We start from the raw sequence: 14,667 nt of genomic DNA, 5'->3' as shown, positions 1-14,667 counted from the left end.
CATATATACATATATACATATATATACATACTGAGAGTGAGCCTTACGAGCCCAAGGCTGTAATTTCACTACCTTTAACTGAGCTCTGCTCTGTTCAGTACATCTGCTACTGCGACCACTAGCTGTCTGCTGTTTCCCAGAGCAGTGTGGCTAACCATCATTTTATATTAGAATAATTGCTTTTTATATCTCTATTACCCCTAATATTTAATAAAACACAATAAAATAACAAGTGTTTTAATGGAACTCAAATTTAATGCTGGCAGTGGAGACATCGCTAATAACTGTGCAGAGTAACGTGTCCAGAGCGGCAGGATCACAACAAGGATGGTAGGAAAATGCAAAATGTGTGCTAACAGAAACACATGTCACTGCTTTCATCACTCAAGGGTTCATATGCAGGACCTACTTTTGCACCTGCATGCATCTTTCTGAGTGACTGCACTGAGACTCATCCATCCATCCGTTATCTATACGCAGCCTAATCCTCACCAGGGTTGAAAATCATCTAACTTTATTTTATTGTATTTATTTGATCTAATTACTTGAGTGTGAGTAAATACGTGACAGGCATCAGTGCAAAGCTCCTGTCCTGCTCTGTCTTGTGATATTTGTTTTGTTTGAATTGTGAACAGTTCAAACAGGATTCATGACTGTACTGTATGTTCCTATGGCTACATCAGATGTACATGTACAGTTACTTTTCTCTCCAACATGTCGTTGCACAGAAGCAGCTAACATTATTGGAAAGGTCGCGTCTTGCAGTTTCATTTATGATCCAGTACATCACTGGAACAACTCAACAAGAAGAAGGGTTGTGTTCTGCATAAGGGTTGAATTAACATCAGGAGCTGGACTTTACTCTGTGGTCGACACTGAACACTGTCTCAGCGTTCTTCTGCTGATGGCTGGAGAGGTCCATGTGACTCAGCGCCTCGTTCAACACACACCACGTCAGCCTTTCTCCAGTTCAGCTGCTCATCTGCAGCCTGTCATAGGTGAGACACTCTCGCTGTGTCTCCCACCAACATGCTACAGAAGCTGCTAAATAAGCTGCAGCCTGCGTCGTGTTCAGGCACAGACATCCTCCTGAAGCCCAGGAGATGATGGAGAAGGGATCTCCATTTACACAGAGATCTATTATTTATGAGGCCTTACTCCAGCATGGACGGAGGAGCAGAAACATGAATCATATTATTTATGTCTCCCTCCTCCTGCATGGACACTGTGTTGCTGTGAATACGCCAAAGACAGCATGCTACCCAATGTGGTCCACAAGTCAGACACAAGAGCTGTTAATGATAGTGAGAAAGTAAAAGACAGCGTTCTGATCTGCTGCCAGGCCAGACACCAACCATCTGTGCATATTCCTGCTTTCTCTCATAATGAGGTTTGCTGAGAATCGCTGAGTTCTCACACTGTGATTGGAGGGATGGACACAGAAACCCTTCACCGGAGTTTCTAGATATGCTGCTCCTTTCAGGGTTGAAACTCTTCAAGCTAAGCAACACTCAAAGCTGCTACGAGTGTACAAGGTGTTCTTCTATTCTAGAAGCACAGGGATGTTGCTGGGCAAGCAGCTGGACAGGAAAAGATTAGATCAGTGCAGCCACAATTTCTATTTGGCTCCACGTAAACATATGCAAACAAGACACGACATGAGCAGAGAGCCTGCTGAGAGCATCAGGTGTTCATGTACCGAAGATGGGCCGAACCAGCGACAGCAGAGACGGACCTTGAACAGAATAAATAAAATCCATGTAAAGGAAACAACAGTTTCTACAATAAAGTGTGACAGTGTAAGCATCAGCAGTGTCTTCTGCAGGCTCATTACTGTTCCGGTGAGTTCTTACCCTGCATCACAGTAACCCATGCCACAACCTTAGCGGTCGCTGTGGAGGAACACACACAGTCATTCATGTGCTATAGAAGCAGGAGGCAGAACAGATGAGAACGTGCAGAACGATTACACTGTATGGACGGTTCAGCCAGGATCACACTACAGGGTCCAGCTCACTGGACTGATGCTGGGCCCTAACAGTCAGAACCTCACTGAAGAACAAGCACACCATGGTGATGTTACAGCACGCTTGTGCACCACAGTCTCCACTCTGGTTCCTCTGCTGCTCCCTGACTGCTGCCTCTGGCACCATTGCTTCACTACTACTCTTTACTGAGAGATGAGCCACAACCTGCACGTCTCGTTTCTGGGATTAGACAGAAGAACATCAGGAAAGTTTCTCCTTATTTGTGTGATGCAACCCAATTTAATTAACTGTTAGGTTTCCAACAATCCTGTAGTGTGAGTCCAGCTTCAGGGTTCAGCTCTTCAATCTGCTAATTCCTGACTAATTCTTAGTCCATATAACCACAAGTCTACGTCCACTGTAGAAAAACGCACACAAGCTTTATTTTCCCACCATCTGACACTAAATCAGACTAAACTGTTCCTGTTTCAGTTTTTTTATAGCTCTGTCTGTCTCAGTACCTGTGACCTCACCAAGCTGTCTGATGCTGCTCTGTTCTCCTGGTGCTGGACACTGGACTCCTTACCTTCTCCTGCGTTGTAGGCCAGGATGGAGCGCGCTCTGGTCTGCTTTCCCTCGGTGTTTTTTCCAGAACAGGTGTGGGAGCACAGCGACCAGGAGGTCCAGGGGCTCAGGGCACAGTCCTTGGAACAAGGCACCTCGCAGATGGCAGGCATGGGCAGGATGGCATCCCGGCAGAGCTGCCTCTCCACATGTTCACCTGGAGGGGCACAGCCACAGGGCATTAGCATCATCTTCAAAAGGATACTGACATTAATCTGTACACTGTGATGCTCTGAGTGTAGCTCTACTCGTACCACAACAGGTCAGCTGTTATGCAGAGACGAGCATCCTCTGTCGTACTGAACACATAAAACCACCATCATGGCTCCTGTGGATGTTCCTGAATGCCTGCTTCTCCCTGTTTCCAGGATACAGCAGCTACCTGCAGACTGGCTGTGGGCCTGCATCAGGGGTTATTCCTGAGGTGTGCCGAGCACCGTGGTGGACACAGCACCAATCCCTGGACAGTCTAGAACCTCCAGCTGGGTTTAGGGATGCATGTACAGATTGACTGTAGATACAGACTGTAGACGGGTTTATCTTTATAACAGGCGTGTTTGTGGAACACCGTTTGTTTCACACGGAGGTAATGCTGTCAGGAGGACAGTCCACATGTCAGACATTCTGAACCATGATGACCAACCGGCCCGGTGGGGGTGACTTTAGCTGAATGACCGCTGCACTGGACAAGAACATGCTCACTTCACACTCAGCGTGTCTGAACAGACGCCGGCAGTGGAACAGTCAGAGAGAGCAAAGCATCTTTAAAGGGTCAAGAAAGTCAACCTGCCACCATAAGGCTTCAGTCTGGGCCACCCTGTGTTTGTGTCTCATTTTAATCACTTCAACATACAGATCATACAGTTCAGACCTATGTGAGGATGTCTCACATGATGAATGTATATCACATTTAACTTGGCATCATACCCACTCTGACATACCACAGAACAAAAGCAGGTTGTAATTAAAGTTAAAGGATGTTGAAGATGTAAATACAAGTCTAACTGAGAAGCATCAAATTTTCCTAGAGCCAATGATAACGTTTAAATGATCCCTACAGCTACGTCTAAAGAACGTTTTACTATGTTGGAACGAGGCTGTCACCTGCTCACAGTCTGATGTGTTCCTGAGGTCCAGGACACGAGGCCTGAGTTACTGAATTATTTCATCATGCAATAAAGACTGCTGTAAATGGCTGAAAGGAAACGCCTGCTGCTTTATACTCCATTAGAGGTCTTCTCAAGGATTTGTTGCTGAGAGGTAGGACTGCTGAGTTGCTGATTTGTTCTGTATTGATTTAGATCTTCAGGCTGTCCTGACTCTCCTCACTGCCTTCATCCCATTTCATCCCAAACCAGGCACCATCCAGCACTATATCTGCGAAAATCTCATTGTGAAGGGCTGAAAGAATGGCAGCCAGCGGGTCCAATGACACGTCTGGGACCCCGGGGAAAAAACAGATCCATTCTCATCAGAAGGAGACAACAAGAGATCAATAAGAGGCCAGTCAAGAGCATCTCTGGGGAAAACACCAGAGCCATGGGGGTGGAGCAGTGTTGGCAGGAAAAGACGTGCAGAACCCTGACAGGGCCAATAAAAGATCTCCACGTAATAGATGCTGGAGGAAATCCTTAAAGGGTCTGTCTGACACTGATGGCTTTCCTGATGTCTTCTGTTGGTGGTGCCCTGCATGAGCTGCCACTTCCTCTTGATAATTAAACAAACATGATGGTTTCCACCGGTCAGCACACAGCCATAACCGGTCAGCACAAAGCCATAACCGGTCAGCACAAAGCCATAACCGGTCAGCACAAAGCCATAACCAGTCAGCACAAAGCCATAACCAGTCACTACAAAGCCATAACCGGTCACTACAAAGCCATAACCGGTCAGCACAGAGCCATAACCGCTCAGCACAAAGCCATAACGACCATCAGGACAGTCAGACACAGTGAGACAGGACGAACAGCACAGACCACACATCCGTCTGCACACCATGTCAGAGTTCATGTAGCTGTTTGGTCCTCAGTTTGTACAGCTGGTTCGTGGTCAGTGGACCCACATGCCCTCCTGCACAGTCTCAGAGCCTCACCAGTGACCCTGACTGGTCCTTCAGCACCTCCACTGGGCAAAGTGCTCCAGCTGTACAGAACAAAGAGCGGCCACGTTCCTGCTTCTCAAAGGATGGAACCAGCCGCTGATGACAAACACTTTCACAGCTGTTCAGGAGCGCTGCTGTTATCTGGATCATCATAGAACTATCGATGAACTTGTGGATCAGTAAAGCGACCTGTGGATTAAAACTAGGCTTCAGCTGACTAATGAGCTCCTGTGGTCATACAAACTGGTCTCTATGGACATGTGTGCACAGGTAGCGTGACGGTGTTACAGCTCCGACCGAGCTCTGGGCAGATGGTTGGGTCTGACCAGAGCGCTGGTTCAGCAAAGCTTCTGACTCTTCTAAACAACAGCAGCACACATACGGTTGTTGTGGGTGATTTCTGACCAGAAAACAAACTGAAATGTAAAATAACCCAAAAAAGGCAGGCACATGAGAATCACATACTGAAGGAAGCTCAGGTACCATCTGTAGGTCACATGGACTGTTCTGGAGAAGATATTCCATCTCAGTGTGGATGAAGACAAGATGCCAATCCTAACCCTATTCTGGGAACAAGCTGAATGACAAACACCTTCAAAGAATAATGACAATAAAGCCTCTGTTGAGAGGTAAGTGATTACAGCGTGAATGAGACCTGACTGGTAGGAAGAGTTCAGAGGAAGCTCCTCCACCTCCTCCTCTGCTGCTCCACATGTGTTCACATCATCCTGCACAGCTCACAGATCTGAGGAGCTGTAGTGATATCAGCTCGCCCTGAGCTCAGCAAGCAATCCAAGCGATCAAAGGGACAATTTTCTTTTTAACATTGCACACATCAGACGAGTCAAACCTCTGTCTGAACCTCTGCTGATGGAAACGTAGCAGACGTCGGCTGACATCTCCCCGATTCGTTTCTGCCACATCCAGGGAGATGGGCTCTCAGGCAGTCAGAGGTAATGGGGAAGAAAGGCAGAGCAAATCCAAGCCGACCGTGTGGAGTAGGCTGCGCTAATCTAATTTACCAATAAGTCTGATTCAACAGGGCGCCATGACAGGAAGCCACACCTCTCTAACAGATAGCCCCTCGCAAGATGGGAGCAAGAAACACAGACGAAAGATGAAGGTGGGGTCACCTTGAGCAGGTTCTCTTTCATCCTTCAGACTGAAATGACTTCCTGATGTATTCATGAGCCACTAAATGGCTCCAGGTAGGAAGGAGGGCTCCAAGGACCACAGGGACAGAAGGAGAGGTTAAAGCTTGGTGTAATAAGTCTATGAGGCTTGTTCAAAGGGCAAATGGCTTTATAGATCTGATAACATTTTACCTTACATTCCCCCAAAACTCCATATATATATAAATAAATACATCTCTTATTCAGTGCTTAGAACTGTATCTCAGATGTCTCAGTGACACGAAGCGAATAGGAACTGGATTTCTGGGTCATTTTACATCAGCTGCTCCACAGAGCTTCAGATGTAAAACCAGTCCTGCTGCCACCAGTGTTGTGGCCCAATCACCTTCTTCCACCTTGTGAGGAAGGTGAGCCCAGCTACAGAGCACCGCCCCACACCGACCTGTACACCACCCCACAGGTCTTCAGCTCTAACTGGTCTCTCTTCATCTTCTGTCTAGTGCCTCGCTGCCGACACCAGAGTCTGGTACAGAACCCAGGAACAGAACAGCTGCCCTGGTCTGGGCTGCTTCCCCTCCGTCCCACCGCCGGCTGTATTTACTACAATGTGTGACGAGGCACAGCCACAGACAAACATGCTGTCAAAGATTCAGATGGACTCTCTTGTGGAAACCAGTGTTGGATGTGTTGTTTCAAGACACTTGTCTCATCAACGTATTGGAGACTTGAAGGTATGTCGTCCTCTATCATCTGACACCTTCCAGCTCAGGCTGTAAAACAGAAAGCTGACCCTGACCCTGACCCTGACCCTAACCACAACCCTAAACCCTAAACCCTGACCCTGACCATGACACTAAATCCTGACCCTAACCCTAACCCAGAACCCCAACCCTAACCCAACCCTAACCCTGACCCTGACCCTGACCCTAACCCTAAACCCTAAACCCTGACCCTGACCCTAACCCTGACCCTGACCCTGACCCTGACCCTAAACCCTAAACCCTAAACCCTAAACCCTGACCCTGACCCTGACCCTGACCAGCCCCAGTTATGCTGAGCACATCTGTCCATGTAAAGAACCCCCAGCTTCTACTTCTGTGTTTAGTTAATTTATTTTAAAAAAGAAAGAAAATGGAGCCCTGGTGCAGCATTACTGCCTGCACGTATAATATTTAGCAGTTTCTTCAGTTATTCTCTAATTATATGAACATTAGAGGCTACAGTCAACATCTGTGCATTCCTGGATATAGACGTCCTCAGATCTGAACTATAGGAAGTTTAAAAAAATTAATTAACAAAACAGAAGTTGACAGCCTTCGGTGTCCTAAATTGTCTTTCAGGGGCAGTTGTCTTTTAATTTTTCAGCAGAACAAGATGAAGGTAATTAGCTGTAGCTGCAGCAGTCAGTCTGGGATGGAGAAGGCATGATGGGACTCAGCGGCACGCAGCAACACGGAGCGCTGAAGCCTGTGAATGGGACCCTGATTATCATATGGAAGGTGAAGAACAAGCCTCACGCCTCCCTCCCCTCCTCTATGTTCTCCCCAGAGCCCTCATTAGCAGCTACTGTATGATGGCTCAGGAACCCACCCATAATTGCCTCCACACATTTAGCCAGCACACAAACACACCAGACTCACAGAAAGGATGGGATAAGACTACCAGATACGGGTCATGATTGATTCATTCATTCAAAGTCAGGTCTTACACATATCAGCTCCCCAACATGAGGAATGATGAAGAAACAAAGCTGCTGCTATTGCTGTGATGGTACCACTGAGTGTTCAGAACATTCGTTCCTATTTTTCCATTTGTTTTCCACGTTGTCGTTACAAATCACTCAGCTTCCCCTGCCTTCTTCCCCTGCCACTACACTGGGGGCCACATCACTGAACTCTTCCATAAGATCCCCAAAAACCTAAATAAAACATTTCTGTCAGACTGTTCTGTTTCATATTACCAGATGTTTCCTCATCCACAGGCTGCATCAGAGAACACATGGTGGAAGTCTCTGATTAAAGGAAACGGGTTCAGATGAACAAAAATAAAGCAGAAATATTTCCTCCAATCCCAGCAGCCTTCTGCCTGCACCTTCCCCTGAAGACCAGAAGCATGTCAGGTGGTTTTCAATAACACATTATCCCTCAGTCCTTCAGCTGAGGCTCTGAAAGTTGGAGCCCCGTTCATGCTGCAAGTACACAAGTCCAGCGGTTTAACTTTTAATTGGACCCTGTGGAACATGAGGCAGAATAAAGACGGGCAGATCCCGGTCGTTGCCAGGGGTACAGCTGTTATCTTAAACTGGCATATTCTATAAAGTATTGTCACTTCTCTGACATCTGATGTTTCCAATATTACACAACAGTGCTGAAATATCCACCATCTCTAACAGAACAACCAGCTGGCACTGTGGCCCTTACAAACTTAAATGTCCGCTCCACACCTACCAGAACCTGGATTAACCTCATCTCCATTCCACCCGTGTTCGCTATGATATATATGAGATATATGAGATATCAAGCTGAGTGTGACAGACGCACACACTGCTTGATGTCCTTGTCACACACTAGTGTTGAATCTCCAGAGCGACTCGGCTCATGGTCAGTGTTCTGAAACTCAGTCACAGCCCTTAGACATGGGATACGTACCATTTAATCATTCAGACATCCTGCAGGTCACTTAAAGTCAGCGAGCCTGACAGACAGGGTACTGACATATAAACATGATGTCTGGACTTCTTCTGTGCTGTACATCTCTAAGAGCTCACATCGATGGGACATTCTAGCAGCGGGTCTGTCAGACCCCATCCCCACTAGACAGTTCAGGGAAATGTTTCCTTAAAATGCACTTTATTATGAGACATGATCAGCCTCTTTATTACCCCAGGCTACGTAGCACAGGCTTTTAAGGTTGCTGTAGTACTCTTAAATAGGTGTTTCAGCTCATTATAGGCCCATTTCCAACCTCCCTTTGTTTCTGAAATTCTTGTCAAAGCTGTTGTACGCAAATTATCTGCAGGGAAATACAGTCAGTCAGGTTTTAGAAGCATCATAGTCCAGAGACAGCACTGGTGAAGGTTACTAATGATCTTCTTATAGCTTCAGACAGTGGACTAGTTTCTGTACTGGTTCTGCTGGATCTCAGTGCTGCATCTGATCCAGTGGATCACAGCATCTGATTACAGAGACTGGAATGTTTATTGGGCTTAAAGGAACTGCACTGAATTGGTTTAAATCATATTTATCAGACAGATTCCAGTTTGTTCATGTTAATGATAATTCTTTCAGAGTTAGTTGTGGAGTTCTACAGGGCTCTGTGTCAGGACCTATATCATTTACCTTGTACATGCTCCCTTTAGGCAGTATTATCAGGAAGCACTGCACATATTTCCACTGTTATGCAGACGACACCCAGTTATATTTATCTATGAAGCCAAATGAAACCAATCAGCTGGACTGACTCCAACATGTCGGAAGGACATAAAGACCTGGGTGACCTGGAATCTCCTTCATTTAAATCCAAACAAACTGAGGTTCTTTTATTTGGCTCTAAACACCTCAGAAACATACTCTGGAACCAGATAGCTGCTCTGGATGGCATCGCCTTGGCCTCCAGTTCTACTGTACAGAACCTTGGAGGTGTTCCTGACCAGGACATGTCCTTCAACAGCCATATAGAACCAGTCTGTAGGACGGCTGTCTGTCATCTACGTAATACTGTAAACATCAGGACCATCCTGTCTCAGAGTGATGCTGAGAAACTAGTCCATCATTTAGAACTTCTACACTGGACTATTGTAGGTCCTTATATCAGGTTGTCCCAGTAACTCTCTCAGAACCCTCCAGCTGATCCAACATGCTGCAGCAGGGCTCTGACAGAACCAGTACCAGATCATATTTCTCCTGTATCAGCTTCTCTTCAGTGGCTCCCTGTAAATCCAGGATAGAATCTAAATCCTGCTTCTAACATATAAACCTAACAGAACCCTTCGCTCTCAGACTGCAGGTCTACTGGTGGGTCCAGAGTCTCCAGAACCAGAATGGGAGGCAGAGCCTTCAGTTATCAGCTCCTCTGTTGTGGAACTAGCTCCCAGTCTGGGTTCTGGAGGCAGACACCTTCTCTGCTTTAAGGTCAGGATGAAAACGTTCCTCTGTGATAACTACACATCTCGGATCTGCAGTCAGGCTTTACTGATCTCCAAAGTGTTTACTGTTCTTTTATATATAGTTTGTCAGCTCTCCATCTGCCCTGCTCTGCCCCAGACAGTGGAGGCAGATGGCCTTCCTCCCTGAGCCTGGCTCTGTTGGAGGTTTCTGTGGTCCCTCCCAGTGAACAGGGTTTTTTCCTTCCTTACAACCGTCGCTATCTATTTGCTCAAATCTAAAGAAAACTCTGGATTTGTTGGATTTCAGCACAACCATTTTTAGCGTTACATCCTGCAGGACATGTTGTGTTTCCAGAGGTCTGGTGAGAAGCACATGAAATACAAACTGCTGTAGACGTCTGACTGTTGCTGCAGTCTTTTAATGATGCTGACATCTTCAGCCCTAACTGAATTCCTCTGTCTCACTGTTTCATATTTCATAGTTTTGTTGGATTTTGTTTATTTTCTTGCCATTTATGACTTTGAGTTGAAGGTCCTGAGTTTCTACCTGGAGGCAGAACGGATCCAGAAATAACTGTCCGTGGGCGGATGGTTAGCCTCTGTGCTACATGATGTCATCTTCTGGTCATGAAACAATACCTTCCATATATCTGTACAGTTTATAGGAAGTCAGGGCTGTGACAACCAACAGAAACTTTAGAAGAACACTTTGGTTGTCGCAAATACTTTACAGTCCCATGAACTTGCTCCATGGCTCAACAGCAGCAACCTGGCACCACCACGGCCCACCATGAGCTATGAATAAAAATGCTGCTGCAGCAGCAGGTTTCTGGACACGCAGTAGTCCTTGGACTTTATATCTAATGCCAGATGTTTCTGTGATCTGTTGCTGAAATGTCTGAAGTCACATCTATCATTTATCCTGAGCTGTGTACTTCTACTCAGCACCTTCAGCTGAAACACACTCTGGATCTGTGCTGAGCTACACCTTCACATGAAGACACTGTCCAAGCAGCAGCAGCAGCAGCGCTGTGAGCAGCTTCTGTGAAGATGAATGAAGGAATCTGTGGTGCCACCGAGACTCTGAACAGCATCACTCATCAGAACCGAACAGCGAGCTGATCAGCCTGCTCCTCACTGGGTTAGAGAGGAACGACCAGGACAGCAGGAGTTCAGTCCAGTTCAATGTGTGTAGGTGTGTGTAGGTATTGCCTCACATTCTGGTCCAGCCCGGTTCTGGCCCGTTGCCTGCGGTGGAACCAGGGAAGCAGCTACACGTGTACCAGAACACAATGACATTGCTGAGAATAGCACAACAATGGAGGATCTCTCTCTGCAGCAAATACAGCAGCTGCAAGGCTGCTGGGCCACAGAGCAGCAGGTCACAGGAGCCAAGTCTGTGTGCAGCAATCAGAGATGAATAAACGGACCCACATCACATGAACACGGCCTCCGCACACAGCACCAGCATCTCCAGCTATCTGCTAATCAGCTCATGGATTGAACACCACCAACCACCAGGGCTGGTACATGTACTAGCTCATTACCAGCAAGTCTTATACTTAGGACTTGTCACTCAGCCACAGATACCAGCAGCCTGCAGGACAGAGGAGCCCAGTGTCACTTTAACTCATACTGTCAGCTATTATCAAACTGCTTGTTGCTGTTCATGTAGAAGTCATCTGAAAATCCCAGGAAGCCTTCATCTGGAACCTGGTCTTCATATCTGATACAGCCGGAGATGCCAACGATGTCAAACAGTACAAACAGTAGAGCAGAACCTCTGATAAGTGCTGCTAATGACCACATGAACAGCTCTGTAGTTGCAGTGCAGCCCTCACTGCTGGGGTCAACACATGCTTCTGGTGCGTGATACTTGCTCTGGTCTCTATGGGAACCCGATCCCAGCACTGACTACATATCCATCTGCACACGTTGATGCCATGGTTCATTTTACAGCTTCAAGATAAACACAGCTTCAGAGCAGCAGTTTTATCACATTTCTCTGTTATTCTGCTTCCATCTGAGGGACACGCCTGGTGACAGCTACTGACGTCAGCTGACGTAATGATGCAACAGTGGGATCAGGAAGGTGCAGCCGCCCTGAGGTTTTAATTACAGTATATGTTTGGCTGGAAGGGTGCAGGAAAGCTTACAGACACTGGTCCAGTCACTGAGACTAAAGGCCAGATACATGCCAGTGTTGTGTTGACGTACTTTAAAACCCTCAGCACCAGACTGAACACACATCAGCATCATGTCTCTCGGTCCAGTCTGAACACACCAACACATTATCACTGACACTCGCTGAGCACATCGTTGTCTTAGATGTCTACTGTGAATAACTGCGCACTGACCTATGTGGAAATGATGCCAGACGGTACGAGTTAATTATCTGTTTATTGACCGTGTACTATGTCTGCATTCAAGAATCTAAAAACAACCACCCCAGTGAGCTACTGCATATTTGTTCCCTTCTTACATGATCCAAAAAGATTATAACAATGTTCACACAGGGCGCCCCCTACAGCTCACCAGCTGAGGGTGAGCTAAACCCTGACGCTTGTTGGTCCATGGAACCGTATAGCTGAGGAAACGCTGGTAAACACAGAATGAAGGCAGAAGAAGTCAGCTCGTCACGCTGTTGTTTGGTTCCTGTTGATTATATCGATCCCTTATGACAGATCACAGTTACTTCAGCTAGCTGTATGGGTGGTTACCTCAGCTAACATCACGTTAATAAGAGCAGCTTTAAGCTAGCTCGTATCGTACGTCTACTCACCATCGCTGTTGACACATTGGACTTGAGGGATCTGGGTTCCTGGTCCACATTCCTTCTCATTGTCAGGAACACACTCCTCCAGTTTCACCACCAGCCAGTCAAAGCAGCTGGGCTCTTCACACGGTATTGCCTCCACCAGGTGGGGGCAGTTCCCCGTCCCACCCGTCGGCTCATTGACGATCCTCCTCTTCCTCAGTTTGAAGCCTGTCGGGGAACAACAGGAGCCTAATGAAGGAAATGAAGGCGAACCAGTCCAACACACAACAGCCTCTCTGTTATCTGTTGAGCAAACACTCGCTGCAATTACCAAAAACACATTATGTGCATCTGCAAGAACATTAACTTCACTGTGTGGTCATGGTGTGTTCCTGATGATACCATAATATGGCGTTTATTGTGACAGTCCATTAAGCCTGACGCTGACGGAGGTTCAAGAAGAACTTCACATAATGACGGCTGTGATTCTCCTCTCATTAAATTAGATTTTAGACACAGTGACTGCAGGAATCCATTAATCCAGCAGGATGCTCTCACATGTGTGTCATTTTCTCTGCTCAAGGGCAGGAGACTCCATGACCAAGTGGGATGCTAAGTTCAGCCCGCCAAGGTCACCCACCCCCTAATCCACACTTCTGCTGCAGCCCGATAAGGCAGCAGAGCCCCGGAGTGCCTGCAGCAGTCAGGTAGAGGCAGCAGAATCTGCCCTTTCCACTTCATTTTTGTCTCTCAGAAACGTTTCTTTAATCAGGCAGGACAGCTGGACATGTGCCGCCGTGTGTCTAGGCCCAGTGAAGGGGTTTATCTGTCAGGCCGGGGGGCTGTATGGAGGAAGATGAGGCTCGGGGTGCAGGCATCACTCACTTCTATCTGCAGTGTGTGTTATGAATGGCATGGCTGGAAGACAGCAGCGCAGCACAGGCTGCTGTCAGAGCTGGAGGCTTCACTTTGAAGAAACAATCGCATGTAAGGATCTGCCTCTGAGACGACGGCTCAGGATGAGTTGTACCAGCCTCAGCACTGGTGACAATGAAGGTCAATAAATAAACTAATCTCCTGCTAAACCACAAGAACTGTTTGATGCAATGATTAATCATTTTCTTATTCAAAGTTACAGAACAAGAATGAAAAGAATTTTAAACTCCTAAATCCAGTCAGCTGCAGCTTTTCCATTCACGTCATAATGTAGCCGAACCAGACCTGAACTCCAGGCTGCTGATTCTTTAAAATGCTGGTGTCAGTGTATGAAATGTTGAACATGAAGTCCACATCATACTACACATGGTCAAAGTGCAAAATCTTTTATTAAGAATATTGTTTGAGCTGACTTAAAATATGCAGGAACTGCAGTGTGCATAAAACACGGCAGTGCCCTGCACCCTGCGTACCGGGCCCGTCTCCTCAACTGGCCCAGTTCACACCACCAGGATGGCAGCTTGGCTTACAGCGCTGTACAACACGAGGACCCTCGAGGATTTGAAGCCGCTCGGCATGTCCGTCTGCAGTAATGCTACCTTCATCAGCTGCCAACAGTGTCAGTGGGGTCACCAGCCAGGACCAGCTGTGTACTGTCAGACTGACCGTAAGTGGACGCCTGTGGAGAGTCCAAACTCTGTCATCGGGTGTTTATGTTGTCATGTAGCATCAACATGATGTAAACGGGAAAGGAGTGAGTTCCACTGAACACAGATTTCTCTGGGTAAAGTGTTTCTGTCATGTTCAGCTGGACAAGGATAAAACCACATAAATCCAGGCCGGCCCACTGGACCCCATGTCACGGATAATGAGCGCCGAGGTGCACACAGGAAGTGAGTGTGTGTTGCTGTACAGCATGAACACAAAGCAGAGCATCAGTGATGCAGCGAGCAAATGAGCAAGTAGGAGTGAATCAATCATAAAGATGCATGCAGAAGAATTTACAGCCATCCCCTTCATTTGCGGAGCTTCATTAGGGCAGA

General features: G+C 46.9%; 1 protein-coding gene across 1 annotated transcript in view; it reads right to left on the bottom strand.

The window, feature by feature from the left end:
• thsd7aa (thrombospondin, type I, domain containing 7Aa) overlaps positions 1 to 14,667 on the bottom strand; it is a 149,222-nt gene that overhangs the window by 46,188 nt on the left and 88,367 nt on the right. The window contains exons 7-8 of the mRNA XM_008284040.1: positions 12,713 to 12,916; positions 2,554 to 2,748 (exon numbers count right to left, since the gene is read on the bottom strand). Coding sequence (XP_008282262.1) covers positions 2,554 to 2,748; positions 12,713 to 12,916 — 399 coding nt within the window. The remainder of the gene's footprint in view (positions 1 to 2,553; positions 2,749 to 12,712; positions 12,917 to 14,667) is intronic.

The sequence above is a fragment of the Stegastes partitus genome, unplaced genomic scaffold (genome assembly GCF_000690725.1).
Source record: "Stegastes partitus isolate 25-593 unplaced genomic scaffold, Stegastes_partitus-1.0.2 Scaffold340, whole genome shotgun sequence".
In the NCBI taxonomy this organism is placed as follows: Eukaryota; Metazoa; Chordata; class Actinopteri; family Pomacentridae; genus Stegastes; species Stegastes partitus.
This window is presented reverse-complemented; position numbering and strand designations above follow the sequence as displayed.